Source organism: Pipistrellus kuhlii, unplaced genomic scaffold (assembly GCF_014108245.1).
Source record: "Pipistrellus kuhlii isolate mPipKuh1 unplaced genomic scaffold, mPipKuh1.p scaffold_m20_p_2, whole genome shotgun sequence".
Taxonomy (NCBI): Eukaryota; Metazoa; Chordata; class Mammalia; order Chiroptera; family Vespertilionidae; genus Pipistrellus; species Pipistrellus kuhlii.
In genome coordinates this window covers 167422539-167435609 of record NW_023425515.1, presented here as the reverse complement: position 1 = coordinate 167435609, position 13071 = coordinate 167422539, and the positions used below count along the sequence as shown (strand labels likewise).

Below are 13071 nucleotides of genomic sequence, written 5' to 3'. Positions count from 1 at the left end.
CTTTTCTAATCATCTGATAACTATCCTCACCAGTAGACAGAATGAGTCTTAAGAGCCATCCACCCCACTTTCTTGGTATAAATTTGATGGTAGCAGATCACTCACCAGGATGAGTAAATACGTAAAAACTTATACAGGACAAATATGTAAAATGGGGATGGAGGTGGGGACTGAAATAAGAAAATAACACAAGGAAAACAACTCAGAGCAGAATTAAAATTCAATGTAGGTAAAAAGAAACGTGATTCTGTAAAACTGTTATCAATGCTCTGGGGAAAAGGGGAATTAAAATAGTATTCTCTCATAATGAAGAAGAAACAAATAAAAAAAGAATCTATAATAATAAAAAGCGTAATATGCTAATTAGACCAGACGTCCTTCCAGGTGACATTCTGGACGAAGCCACGGTGATGGTGGCTGAGGCAGAGGTGGCCACTGTGATGGCGGGGGTTGAGCCCCTTGTACAAATTTCATGCATTGGGCCTCTAGTAGTTATGTAAAAGAAGAGAATAGATATGGAGAACTGAGAATTATAAGTATCCCTGAAGAAGAAATTAAGAATAGTTGGCACAGAAGCAATCTTTAGAAGAAACAGAGATTAAAAGGGCTTCTGAGTTCTTGAAAAAGTTAATGGAGAAAGAAACGTATACCTAAACACATCAAGACAGATTTTAAAATTTTAGAAGTAATCATTCATATAAATACTCAGGGAGAACAAAAATGGGATACATTCAAAGAAATACAAACCATACTTCCTTTCCTAATACTAAATGCCAGGAGGTAATGGAAAACTTGATGTAGAATTTTAGTTAATAGATTTGAGATTATAAATATTGATGCCCAGCCAAATTCTCATTTATATGTGAAGCTAAAAGACATTATAGAGAGCTTACAAAACATTCTACCCTTGCTTTTTTATGCTCTTACTGGGGGAAAAAAGTCTTTTTTTTTTTTTTTTTTTTTAGCTGATTAAGAGGTGAATTAAAGCACTCAGTAATGAGAAAGTCGTGATATTAAAAGACTATTTGGAGTATTGAAGCAAGCTGTGCAAAGATTTAATGATTTTAAGTAGTTTTGAAAATACTGTATTTTTCAGACCATAAGATGCTCCGGACCATAAGACGCACCAGTTTTTAGAGAAGGGAAATGAAGAAAAAAAGATTCTGAAACAAATAGTGTCCTAAAATATTTTATGTGCATTAAAACCCAACATCACAGTCATAAACACATGTAATCAACCCTGTAAAGTAAACAGCAGCATTTAGAACCATTTTAGAGCCGGGCAAGCACACACAGACCACACAGAGCCGGGCAAGTAAAAAAACTTTTTTTTAAAAGTATATGTGTAGGCTATATTTGGACCATAAGACGCAGGGACTTTCCCCCCCCACTTCTGGGGGGAAAAAAGTGCGTCTTATGGTCCGAAAAATACGGTAATTTAAATATAGAAAATCTTGAAACCAAAAGAAATTAAAGGGCACAGAGTCCTTATATTATATCAAAAAATAATAAGGAAAAAACTTTAAAATTTATAGAACTAAGAGAGAAGTAAGAACAAAGATGTCTGTTATATCAGTATGCCTAAGAAGGTTTAACTCCTTGGTAAAAGAAAGACATTGTAGACAGCTTTTTTCATTTAACAAGATATCAAGCTGGTCATCGAGCACTCCTTAAGCCACAGTACATTGTCAGCTGCTGGCTGAGCTTATCACAGGTCCATTGATTGAGCTTATAAGGACACAGTAATCCCAGCTACATTGAGACAGTTTCATTCCTCATACAGACAGTATAAGCCACATCGGTATGGTGTCACATCCCATTGGACAACCCCTAATCACAGGAGCCAGATGACAGACTGCATAAGGGGTCACTATAAGTGGAAGAACAAATTCTAGACTGCAGCTAAGCAATTGTATAACTTGTAGCTGTACCCTACAGGAATAAAGTGGAAAGTCCCTTGTCTCACTGGAAACAGGGAGACAGATGAGAAACTGTCTCTGAGCAACTTGCTGCAAGATGGTGAGGTTGACAAGAAACTGCCCCATAGCTGCCTCCAGCAAGATAGGATGTTTGATGAGAATTTGCTCCTCATAAGACCAGTCATCATGCCCTGTTTTAGGATAATCACAGTGTTCACTAAATATTAGGTCTAGTAATAATTAATGTCGTTTTCTAATACTTTTTTAAATTGAATTTATTTAAACAATACAACAAAATTTAATCAACAATATAGTTACCGTTTTCTACTACTTGTGCCCAACGCTCAGGAAGCATTTTAATCCCTCTGTTGTAAAATTCTTGTGATTTTGATGCAAAAAATTCGGTCAATGCATTTTTGAGGCATTCTTCATTATTAAATTTTTTTCCAAGAAGAAAGTTTTGCAAAGAACGAAACAAATGGTAATCGGAAGGGGCAATATCAGGAGAATATGCAGGTTGAGGGAGAACTTCCCATTCCAACTGGTGCAGTTTTTCAGCAGTGATTCTTGCAGTATGCGGTCGTTCATTATCATGGTGAAGAATTACGCCCTTCCGATTAATCAGCGCGGGTTCTTTTTCTCTTAAAGCTTGGGCTAACCTTTCCAGTTGGGCACTATACACTGCACTTGGAATGGTTTGGTTAGATGGTAAAAGTTCATAATGAAGAATTCCTTTAAAATTCCACCAAACACACAACATCACTTTTTTCGCATGCAAGTCAGGTTTTGGCGTGGGCTGCGGAGCCTCATTTTTGTGCAACCATTGAGGCCGCCTTTTCAAATTAACATACAGCACCCATTCTTCATCTCTGGTAACAATTTGCTCTAAAAACGGCAAACGGTTTTGACAAGAGAGGAGCGAACTGCAAATTGTCACTCTTTGATTACAGTTGTTGTCGGTCAACTCATGAGGAACCCATTTTCCAAACTTTTGGACTTTGCCAAGTGCACGCAATTGATTGGAAATTGTTTTCTGTGAACAATTTAAAGTTGTCGCAAGCTCTTGTTGGGTAATTTGAGGATTTTGCACCAAAAGAGATTGAAGAGCTTCTTGATCAAAATTGGACACACGGCCTCGACCACTCTTGTCATCTAACGAAAAATTTCCCTCGCGAAATTTCTTCAACGCTGGCATTTTCTGGCGCTAACTGCATCTTGACCAAGAGCACTACAGATGTTTTTTGCAGCCTCACTTGCTTTTCTTCCTAATTGGAACTCGTAAAGCATGCAGTGCCGAATATGCTCTTCATCCGCCATCTTCTTAGCCCTAGTTTTGCAACAAAAACCAAACCAAACACAAACTTTTTCAAGCAAAACTTGTTAATTGCACTTCACATGTTCTGTAGATACCACGTGTTTGAAGGTTATGTCAATACAAGTCAACGCCAAGCAAGATTTTAAACGAATGTTTAAAAACGACATTAACGACATTAATTATTACTAGACCCGATAAATGGTGGCTTACCACTCCTTGATATAGCCTTTAAGAGACACTGCTGATCTTTTTTCTTTTCTAGTTGTGCTACCTTCAGAGATAATTTTTATTTTGTACATGTTTCTGGTGCTTTTCAACCTCTTGTATAGCTCAAGCTCTTGATCTATATATAGGTTGAGGCAAAAGTAGGTTTATAGTTGAGAATCCACAAAACAGTTTATTCTTGTATTATGTACGATGGGCCCAGTGCATGACTTCATGCACCTTGAAAGGAACTGTGGGCCACAAGGCTGTGGTGAGCACAGGGACAGGTCTCAGTCCATCCTCTATGCCCCCGTCTGACCCCTCCAGCGCCTGCTGGCAGCTCTGTCCCTCTGCTCATATCCACTAATGGCGCTGTTCCTGCTGACGTTGTTCAGTTACTGGGGCTGATGCCAGCAGGAGGTGCAAGCAGTGGTTGCTACCCTGATTGCCCCTTAGGAGCAGGGGGAGGTGGAGAAGCTCTGGGGGGCAATCTGGGCCAGCACCGGTGCCGGCAGTGGGTGTGAGCAGCAGCTCTGGTGTTGGCAGCGGGTGCAAGCACTGGGTGGGACGGTAGCATATTGGAGCAAAAAATTTTCAGTAACCACCAGAGTCCTGCCCCGATGACAGCATCCAGCCGTGGTCTGGCACCCCTGCTGTGGCGGATGCCCACCATGTTCCGTGCGCGCACACCCTGGTGGTCAGCGCATGTCAAAGCAACTGGTTGTTTGGTGGTTCCCCGGTTTGGTCTATTTGCATATTAGGGTTTTATAGAGAGAGACTAGACTACTGTATTATTTTTCATACAAACAATTGTAAGTCAAACTTAGCCACAACCTGTATTTTGTTTTTTCTCAGAAACTACTTTGTCTTTTATCCTTCATTTCTCATTTCCCCTCAGTTTTATTTCATTTAATAAAAAAACTTTTCCCTAGAAATGATGAGTTAGATGTATTAAAGTTCCTTGCTGTTTTGGGCAGTGCCACAAAAACTGATTATAGTACAGTATTTAAAATTTTAATGTTTAAAGATTAATTGAATAAATGAATAAGAAATGTTAGTACTGTGTTTCCCTGAAAATAAGACATCCTTCGAAAATAAGACCTAGCGCACGGAAAGATAAGACATCCCCTGAAAATAAGACCTAGCACAACTTTGGGAGAAAAAATTAATATAAGACACTGTCTTATTTTTGGGGAAACAGGGTAGTTTCATAATATAGTGGCATTTGAGATGAAATTGTTTCTATAGAAATCAAATGAAGATGCTACAGAAACTTTCCAGGCTTATTAGTTAATCACATACTTGTATTATCTTGAGAAAGTCATTTATCTTCTTTGAACTCTTTTCTCCTCTTCTGTGAAATAGGGAGGTTGGATTAAATTTCATTGTTCTTCAAGATCCAGGTTAACAATTTTGTGGTCTGTACCTTATGTACACCCCCAACTTAAACAGAGGATAGAAAAGTCACAGACTGGGAAGTAAATATTTCCTTTGAGTTCTAAAAGCTTTTAATATTTCCAGTGATATATTTTACATAACAAATCAGTTCTGATATAGAGCTACTAAATTAGTAGTATTCTCTTTTAATGTTAGGTGACAAATCATCCAGAACCAGTCTCTCAGTCATTAACTCCCCAGCAGCAGCCACAGTACAACCTTCCAGAACGAGACAAACAACTACTTTTCTCAGAATATAATTTTGAAGATCTCAGTGCCTCATTTCGGAGCCTTTATAAGTCAGTTTTTGAGCAGTCACTTAGTCAACAAGGTGAGTTGTTTTTGTTTTGTTTTTTAATACTTTCTGTAAAGTAAATTTTTATTGTAAAATGTTCTTTTAAGAATTGTTTTCACATAGCAGCTGTTATATTTCCTTGATCTTAGAACATTATCATCATGATCAGGATTGAATGCTCTTTGTGTCTTTACTATGCTCTGTGTATATTTATATTATAACACAAGAATAGCAGATAAATTTCATCTTTCCTGCCTACTTCACTTGGTCTACTGGTGTCCTAGAGTTGTGTTGAAGAATCTGGTACTGCATCTGTGCCATCTGGGAAAGACTACCATGGCTAATTAGTGCTGTCTACCATGTGAATCACTTTAGTAGTAAATGTTGTACCGCAGAATAGATGTGCCTTGCCTTTCTTTTCTGACTGGTATTAGCAAAGAGATAAGTATTAGCAACAAATTTGTACTTTCACGAATTGCATTTAATAGTGAACACATTGCTTAGTGTTATGTTCTGGATCCTTGTTTTATACAACATATTTAAATCAGATTTTAACGCCAAAAGTGATTTTGGTTGAGATGCAGTATTACATCAACTAAATGATAATTAAGCTGCTATTATGTTTTACTATGCCTTTAATTGCTGGCTTAATTTTAATCAATCATGTAATAGGATCAAGATTTTCTTTTCTCCAAAGAACACTAGTCACACATTGACACTAATCACGCATTGTTGGGAACTGTACTGCTGAAATATTTCCTAGTTTGTTTGACAGATTAACTATTTATAACTCAACTCAGAGAGTTTACCTATTTACAGCAGTGAACGAACTCTTTTAGACAAAAATCCTGATCTTTACAGAGTTTACATTTTAATACATGTGATTGTCAGATTATGGTGAAAAGTTAATGTTATATACAAATATTACATATATCAATGAATATCAATAGCTTGTATAGGAAATTTGTTTTTCTGGCCAAAGGAAGAATTATGTATTCTTTAAAATTTTGTTTTAAATTTTCTATCTATAAAAGTATAAAAAGAACTAATATAAGACTTTTCTAAGCAGACCCAACCTTGGTGGTCATAATAGAAAATTACTGTCTTTGAAATAACAATGGTGAAGATTTCTGAAGCCCATAATGCTATTTCAATCAAACAAAAAGAGCATTGATAGGAATTCTAGGGTCCAGTCCTGGTTTTACCATAAAAGTCAACTGAGTTAATTCCACTTCTCTAGAATTCCACATCCGTGTATGTAAAACAAATAAGAGTAGATTACATGATTGGTTTTTAAGTTGTTCTCTTTGGAGTCCTTGGCTTTTGTGAAGGTCTTGGAGGAGTAAATTATACAGATGAAGAGGGAGACCGAGCAGTGTTTCTTCCCTGACTTCAAAAAAAGAAAACTATCAGTTTTACATATTGGGCTTTTGAAAGATACTTTGTTTCATTTGATTTAAAAATAATTTGGGATTGAAAATGTTGGTATGGATCATATTTAGATTCTCACTTAAAATGCCAGGACTTTATTGGACATGTATAATGAAATCACTGCTTTCTTTCATTTTACTGTAATAACTATAGATTCCATATAAATGACAGTTTTCCAGGCCAAGGCAAGAACTTTAACTTTTGTACCTATAAAACCTTAACGTATTAAGTTTTAAGGTTATCTTACAATGTACTCTACTGCAGTTTTACTGTTAATATTATTGACTATTAAGTATGAGAATACTTTTATTTTGCTTAAAAAGTTGGATTCTTTTATTGACTGACACTATGTTGCAGTATTCTATTTTTCATTTACCGGTAACATTTTTTTGTGTGTTTGGTTCAGCAAGACATGGTATTAGCCATACTTGCAATAGATTTATTAAAATGAGTGTTCACTTGCAAACCAAACATACATTTTTTTAATATTTGGCACTTCTGGCATCATCATCATCATCATCATCATCATCATCATAAAAGCTGGCATTTACTGAGCTCATCCTGCAGCCTGCACTTGCATTATGGCATTTTATCCTCACAACTCTATGAAGTAGATACTATCACCATGCCATTTATAGTTAAGGTAATTGTGAGCTGAAATGGTTAATAACTTTCCAGAGTTTCCAAGTGCAGTGCAGAGACTTTACTTTCTGGTGCTGTAAAATCTTAACGCCTAAACTGTGTTTCAAGAATGTTCCATAAGAGTAATGAAAAAGAATAATGGAGATGGCTGCTTTGTTTTGCTTAGTCTTTGTCTTTTAAGACTCAGTTCAGATACTGCCTTTTCAGGGAAGACTTCTCTATATCTCCATCTCCTTCTTACCTGAATAGGCATGAAACAAAGTTCTTGTACCCCACTGATATTGTTGGACATAATCTCTTATTTTAAATAGTATGTTTTGGTTGATTTTAGAGAGAGGAAGGGAGGGGGGGAGAGAGAGAGAAACATTAGGGATGAGAGAAATTCATCAATTGCCTGCCTCCTACATGCCCCTACTGGCCAAAACCTGGCATGTTCCCTGACCTGGAATCGAACTGTGACCTCCTGGTTCATGGGTCAACACTCAGTCACCGAGCCACACAGACTGGGTATGGACATGATCTCTTTAAGTGTCTCACTTCTACTAGAGCATAAGCTACTCAAGGGCAAGGAATGATGTTTCTTACTATTCTCAGTTACCAAGCCCAGTGGGTGGTGGATGTTCTATCAACACATCTTTTTCTCCTGCCTAGGGGCTTTTATTGGCTTTCAAAGCCATCAGCACTTGTTAAACTGAAACAAAGTTGCCTTTGACAACTTTGCCTCTGCTCTCTAATGTTGCAAACCTTTGTTATGAAATATATAACTGCAATCTGACTGTAAGTGAGCTTGCTTTTTCTGACTTTTTAGGTTTGATGAACATCCCTTCGGAGTCTTCCCAGCAATCCCATACTTCGTGTTCCTATCAGCAATCTCCTAGCAGTACAGTGAGCTCTCACCCACACGGCAACCAAAGCAACCTGTCCAACAATCATGGCAGTGGCCTCAATGCCACAGGCAGTAATTCGGTTGCACAGGTCTCATTGTCTCACCCCCAGATACACACACAATCGTCTCCACATCCACCCCATCGACCACATGGTTTACCACAGCATCCGCAGCGTCCCCAGCATCCAGCATCGCACCCACAACAGCACAGCCAGCTCCAGTCCCCTCATCCCCAGCACCCCTCTCCACAACAACACAGCCAGCTCCAGTCTCCTCATTCCCAGCACCCCTCTCCACATCAACACATGCAGCATCATTCGAACCATCAGCATCAGACGTTAACACATCAGGCACCCCCACCCCCACAACAGGTATCCTGTAATTCTGGTAAGTTTTTGTCTCCTGACTCTGTTTGGCTAATTGTGACTTAGGATCTGTCCTTTGTTATCTGGAACTTACCCGTATTTACTACCAACTCTCTTCATCTGTCTCTTGTGTTTCTTGCTCTAATCCTGATTTTATAACTCATTTAGTCCATAGATTTAACTGGAGATTTTCTTGATTAAAATGTGTTATGGCAATATTGGCAAACTCAGCAACCTCTTGCAGATTTCAAGATTTTATGTTCTTTTGGGAAATAAGTGTTTTTGTGAGTATAATTGACCCTTGAACAGTGCAAGGGTTAGGAGCTCTAACCAGTTGAAAATCTGTGTATGACTTTTTTATAATATTAAATTCAACTTAATTTAAATTTAACAAATAACAAATTGAAGTGAAAATAAAGAATTCTGAAACTTCAAGAATATTTGGCTTTATAAGTTAGCACAAAAAAATTATTTCCTGAAGATACCTCTGAAGTAAATAAAAATTATGAAGAATCATATAAAATATTCTTCTTGCTCTTCTATTTTCTCTTTTACTTTTGACTTCCCATTCATCCCTCAGTCTCCATAGGGGTTAGTTCCAGGACCCCCTTTGGTTACCAAAATCCAAGGATGTTTGAGTCCCTTGCATAAAATGATGTAGAACAGTGTATATAGTTGGCTCTCCGTGCCTGCAGATTCCCAACTAGGGATTGAAAATACTATCAACTGTATGTTTATTGAAAATAATCAGCATGTGAGCAGACCCATACAGTTTAAACCTGTGTTGTTCAAGGGTCAGCTGTATTTTGAAGAAGAAAGGAATGCACAGTCTGTCTAAAATCTCTTAGGATTCAGTCATATAGAAGAGAGATTTGAATCCTCATTATGATTTACGACTTCAGGTGCATTCTCAACTTCTTTTAGTCTTGTTTTCTCATCTATAAAAATAAAGTACACTGCCATACATTGTTGTTATAAGCTTCATATTGAGAATACAAATATGAAATGCCTAGTCCAGTACCTTGTATTTAAGTATTCAGTGAATATCTCCATTTTTTCTTTCTTTGTTTAATTCCTGCCAGGTAGCTCATTTTGGAATGGTATATTGGCAAAGGAAGAAAGCATTTTTTAAACCCTGATGCTTTGAAAATCTGTTACTCTTCAGATAGGTCTTGATGATTTCTGGTGAGATGCTTAACTGGCATGACATTGCTTATAAACCAAGCAGTCTTTGCACTGCAGAACTCCCAAGGGGTGCCACAGATATAGACTGCAAGGTGAATGGGGCCCTGGGAGTTATGCAAAGTACAGATCCTTCTCTTGTCTTGCCTGGTTGAGATTTTATCCTGGAGGAAAACTTGCTAAGTGCTAGACAGTGTAGTTCTTATTCACCAATTAAAAATTGACCATTGTTTCAGGCAGTTAAACTATTGTCAGGGAAATGAGTTAGGTAGTGCATACTGTCTCTTATATTCTGATTTTGCTTTATATCTTAAATTTTTCTAAAACTGTCTTGTTATTTACAATATGGAAAAAATAATACGTTTTTTGGGGGGTGTTAAATGATTTAAGGTAAAAAGTGCTTGCCAGAGTATTTGGAATTTAGTGATTTTCCTTTAACAATTTATTTTGTTGTATATTACTAATTCTAAGTAGAATAAAATCTGGAATAAAATTGAAAATTAGGTATAGTTCCTGCTTTGATGACCTATCGTCTAAAACATCTTGAAGTTCTTTTTAGATCTCTGCCTAGAGGAAAAGATATATAAGATAGCCCCCTTTAGTCACTCTTGCCTACCTTTTAATATCTATACATTTTTCACAAATGTAAGCTTGTTTTAAATATGATATTGAGGATTTACTAATGATTGTAGAATCTGGGCATCAGTAGAAGGCTGTGATGCTCTGGTCATACTCCCCCCCCCCCCCCCTCTCTCTCAAATGTTTATTTCAGATGCCATTTTATACATGGCTTTATTTTTCTGCTCCCCCCCCCCCCCCCCCCCCCCCCCCCGCTTTTATTTTTAGGTCTAATGATTGCTGGGGAGAAAAAAAGTACAATTATGGCTGAAAAAGCAACCTATGATGTGCCCTTAATGGCCTGTTATCCCAGTGGTGTATGGTCAGAGGATGAAAATAGACTTCTACCTTGGGAGTTAGGAAAGACTGTGGCTGTGATAATAGTCCTTATAATGATAAATTTTTCATTTATAAGATGGGAATAATAAGTTGTCTTTTACAGGTAGGGAATGGAGAGAACTTAGTTGTTTGATCCTTGTGGGAACCCTTAACACGACCCGAGTGATTAGGGCCCACTCAGGGTCCGGTTTCTGGAGGAGGCCACACACTAAAATGAAGAGAGAGACTAGAAAAGAATTAATTTGGGACAAATGGGGGCCAGGCGGGAGTGGGAAGGCTCTCTAGGCTCTGGCCTTGCTATCCCTTTTATTGAGGCTGCTATGGGATACACCCATTACCCTTAAGCAGCTTTGGGAAACACCTAGTACCCTTAAGCAGCTTAAGCAGGTAATAAGCGGATTATCATATCAGTAAGGATTTACATGATTACAAGATGGGGAAGTTGCCTCAGTTACTATTGTCTCAATTAGATAGGTGTGGTTGGCTCCGACCTTTCAGAGCTTCAAGGTTGACCAGCCTCTTTCTATTAGTGAGACAATGATTGGTTTCCGGCAGATCCTGAAAACAGAGTAATTTGGGCAGCAGTCACAGAATTTGCTACCTTGACAGGAGAACTGTGTTGAGGCACTTCTCACTCTTAAGGTTGCTTTGTAAGAAACATCTCTTGCTATACAATCTAATTTACCTCCCTTAGTCAGTGCTTTTAAGTCAAACTGCACATTGCTTCTAAATGTGACCCTGCCTTTAAGTAATAAAGAACGTACTTCTGAAGATCACAACAAGACAGGAAAATGAACTTTATGTTGGGGGAAATACGGATTTGTAGGACTTGGCTTGCCTGGTCATCATTTGTACTATACAAACGTAAAGAGCAGTTACCAAGTTTGACAATTTTCAGGTGCCATCATGGGTTGCTTTCTAGAGCTTATAAGCCCTGGCTTGAAGTCTTCGATTTGTTTTAGTGATCTTGACCACTCTGGGTTTAGTTTTTTGTTTCTATTTGTAAAATGGAGAGAAATAATAGCCTTCCTACCTGTCTCACAGAGCAGTTGCCCCAATCAATACATGATGTAATTCGTTTGTAAAACTGGATAGGGATCTGCCAGTGTCAGGGATAAGGTCAATTCATTGTCTCCCTATACCATATACTTCAAACTTTCACTATCCAATATTCATAGTATTGTCAATATTATTTTTATAGGTGTTTCAAATGATTGGTATGCAACACTTGATATGCTAAAAGAAAGCTGTCGAATTGCTAGCAGTGTTAATTGGTCAGATGTAGACCTTTCACAGTTCCAAGGTGGGTATTAGTTCTTTTTGACATATAACCACATAAACATCCTGTTTTCTGTAGTAGATTATAAGTTTCTTTATAATTTAAATAAACATCTGGTTACATAGTGTTTTATTTATTTGCTGTTGTTAGTATGCTTACAAACAACACTGTAAAATTTATAATTAAATCTTTTGGCCAGTTTAAGCAGACAGAGGGTCACAAACAAGAGTTCTTTTTTTTTTTTAAATTATTTTTATTATTATTATTAATATTATTATTGTTGTTGATTTTGTACAGAGAGGAAGGGAGAGAGAGAGTTAGAAACATCGATGAGAGAGAGTCATTGATCAGCTGCCTCTTACACACCCCCCACCGGGGATATGCCCACAACCAAGGTACATGCCCTTCAGTCCCCAAGCCGACACTCTATCCATTGAGCCAAACCGGTTTTGGCTACAAACAAGAGTTCTGAAAACAATTTGGCCACATTTAAAGGAATCAGACTTTGAATAATTTTATGATGTCATTCTTCATTGCATGGGAAAGTCACCACCAGTGGAAATTTTGAGGGTTGAAAAAAAATTGTCTTGCTGTTTTCCTTGGAGTATTTACAGAACTGTACTAACTATATTTCCAATGTTTTTCTCATAGGTTTGATGGAGAGTATGAGACAGGCAGATCTCAAGAACTGGTCTTTAGATCAGGTTCAATTTGCTGATCTCTGTTCTTCTCTTAATCAATTCTTTACACAAACTGGCCTTATCCACTCACAGAGTAATGTTCAGCAAAATGTCTGTCATGGTGCCATGCATCCAACAAAACCCTCCCAACACATTGGAACAGGTACGGGTTTAGTTATCTTCTTGATTTTTCTCTTTATTTCTTTTTCAAACTTCATCTCTTTATTTTTAAAATTTAAATTCTTTATTGTTTAAAGTATTACATTTGTGTGTGTGTGTCGTCCCCCCCCCCCCCCCCCCATGACCTCTCTCAAGCTGCTCCCACTCCCCAGCACATGCCCATAATCCCCTACTGTCTATGTCCTTTGGTTATGCTTATATGGATACATACAAGTCCTTTGGTTTATCTCTTACCTTTCCCCCCTCCCACACTCTCCTGCCTTCCCTCTGAGGTTTGACAATCTGTTTGATGCTTCTAA

General features: G+C 37.7%; 1 protein-coding gene across 5 annotated transcripts in view; it reads left to right on the top strand.

Moving 5' to 3' along the window:
- FOXJ3 (forkhead box J3) overlaps positions 1 to 13071 on the top strand; it is a 124533-nt gene that overhangs the window by 106541 nt on the left and 4921 nt on the right. For all 5 annotated transcript variants that reach the window (XM_045584688.1, XM_036444310.2, XM_036444312.2 and 2 more), the window contains 4 exons: positions 5032 to 5206; positions 8052 to 8516; positions 11835 to 11936; positions 12564 to 12755. In XM_045584688.1, the coding sequence (XP_045440644.1) occupies positions 5032 to 5206; positions 8052 to 8516; positions 11835 to 11936; positions 12564 to 12755 (934 nt within the window). The remainder of the gene's footprint in view (positions 1 to 5031; positions 5207 to 8051; positions 8517 to 11834; positions 11937 to 12563; positions 12756 to 13071) is intronic.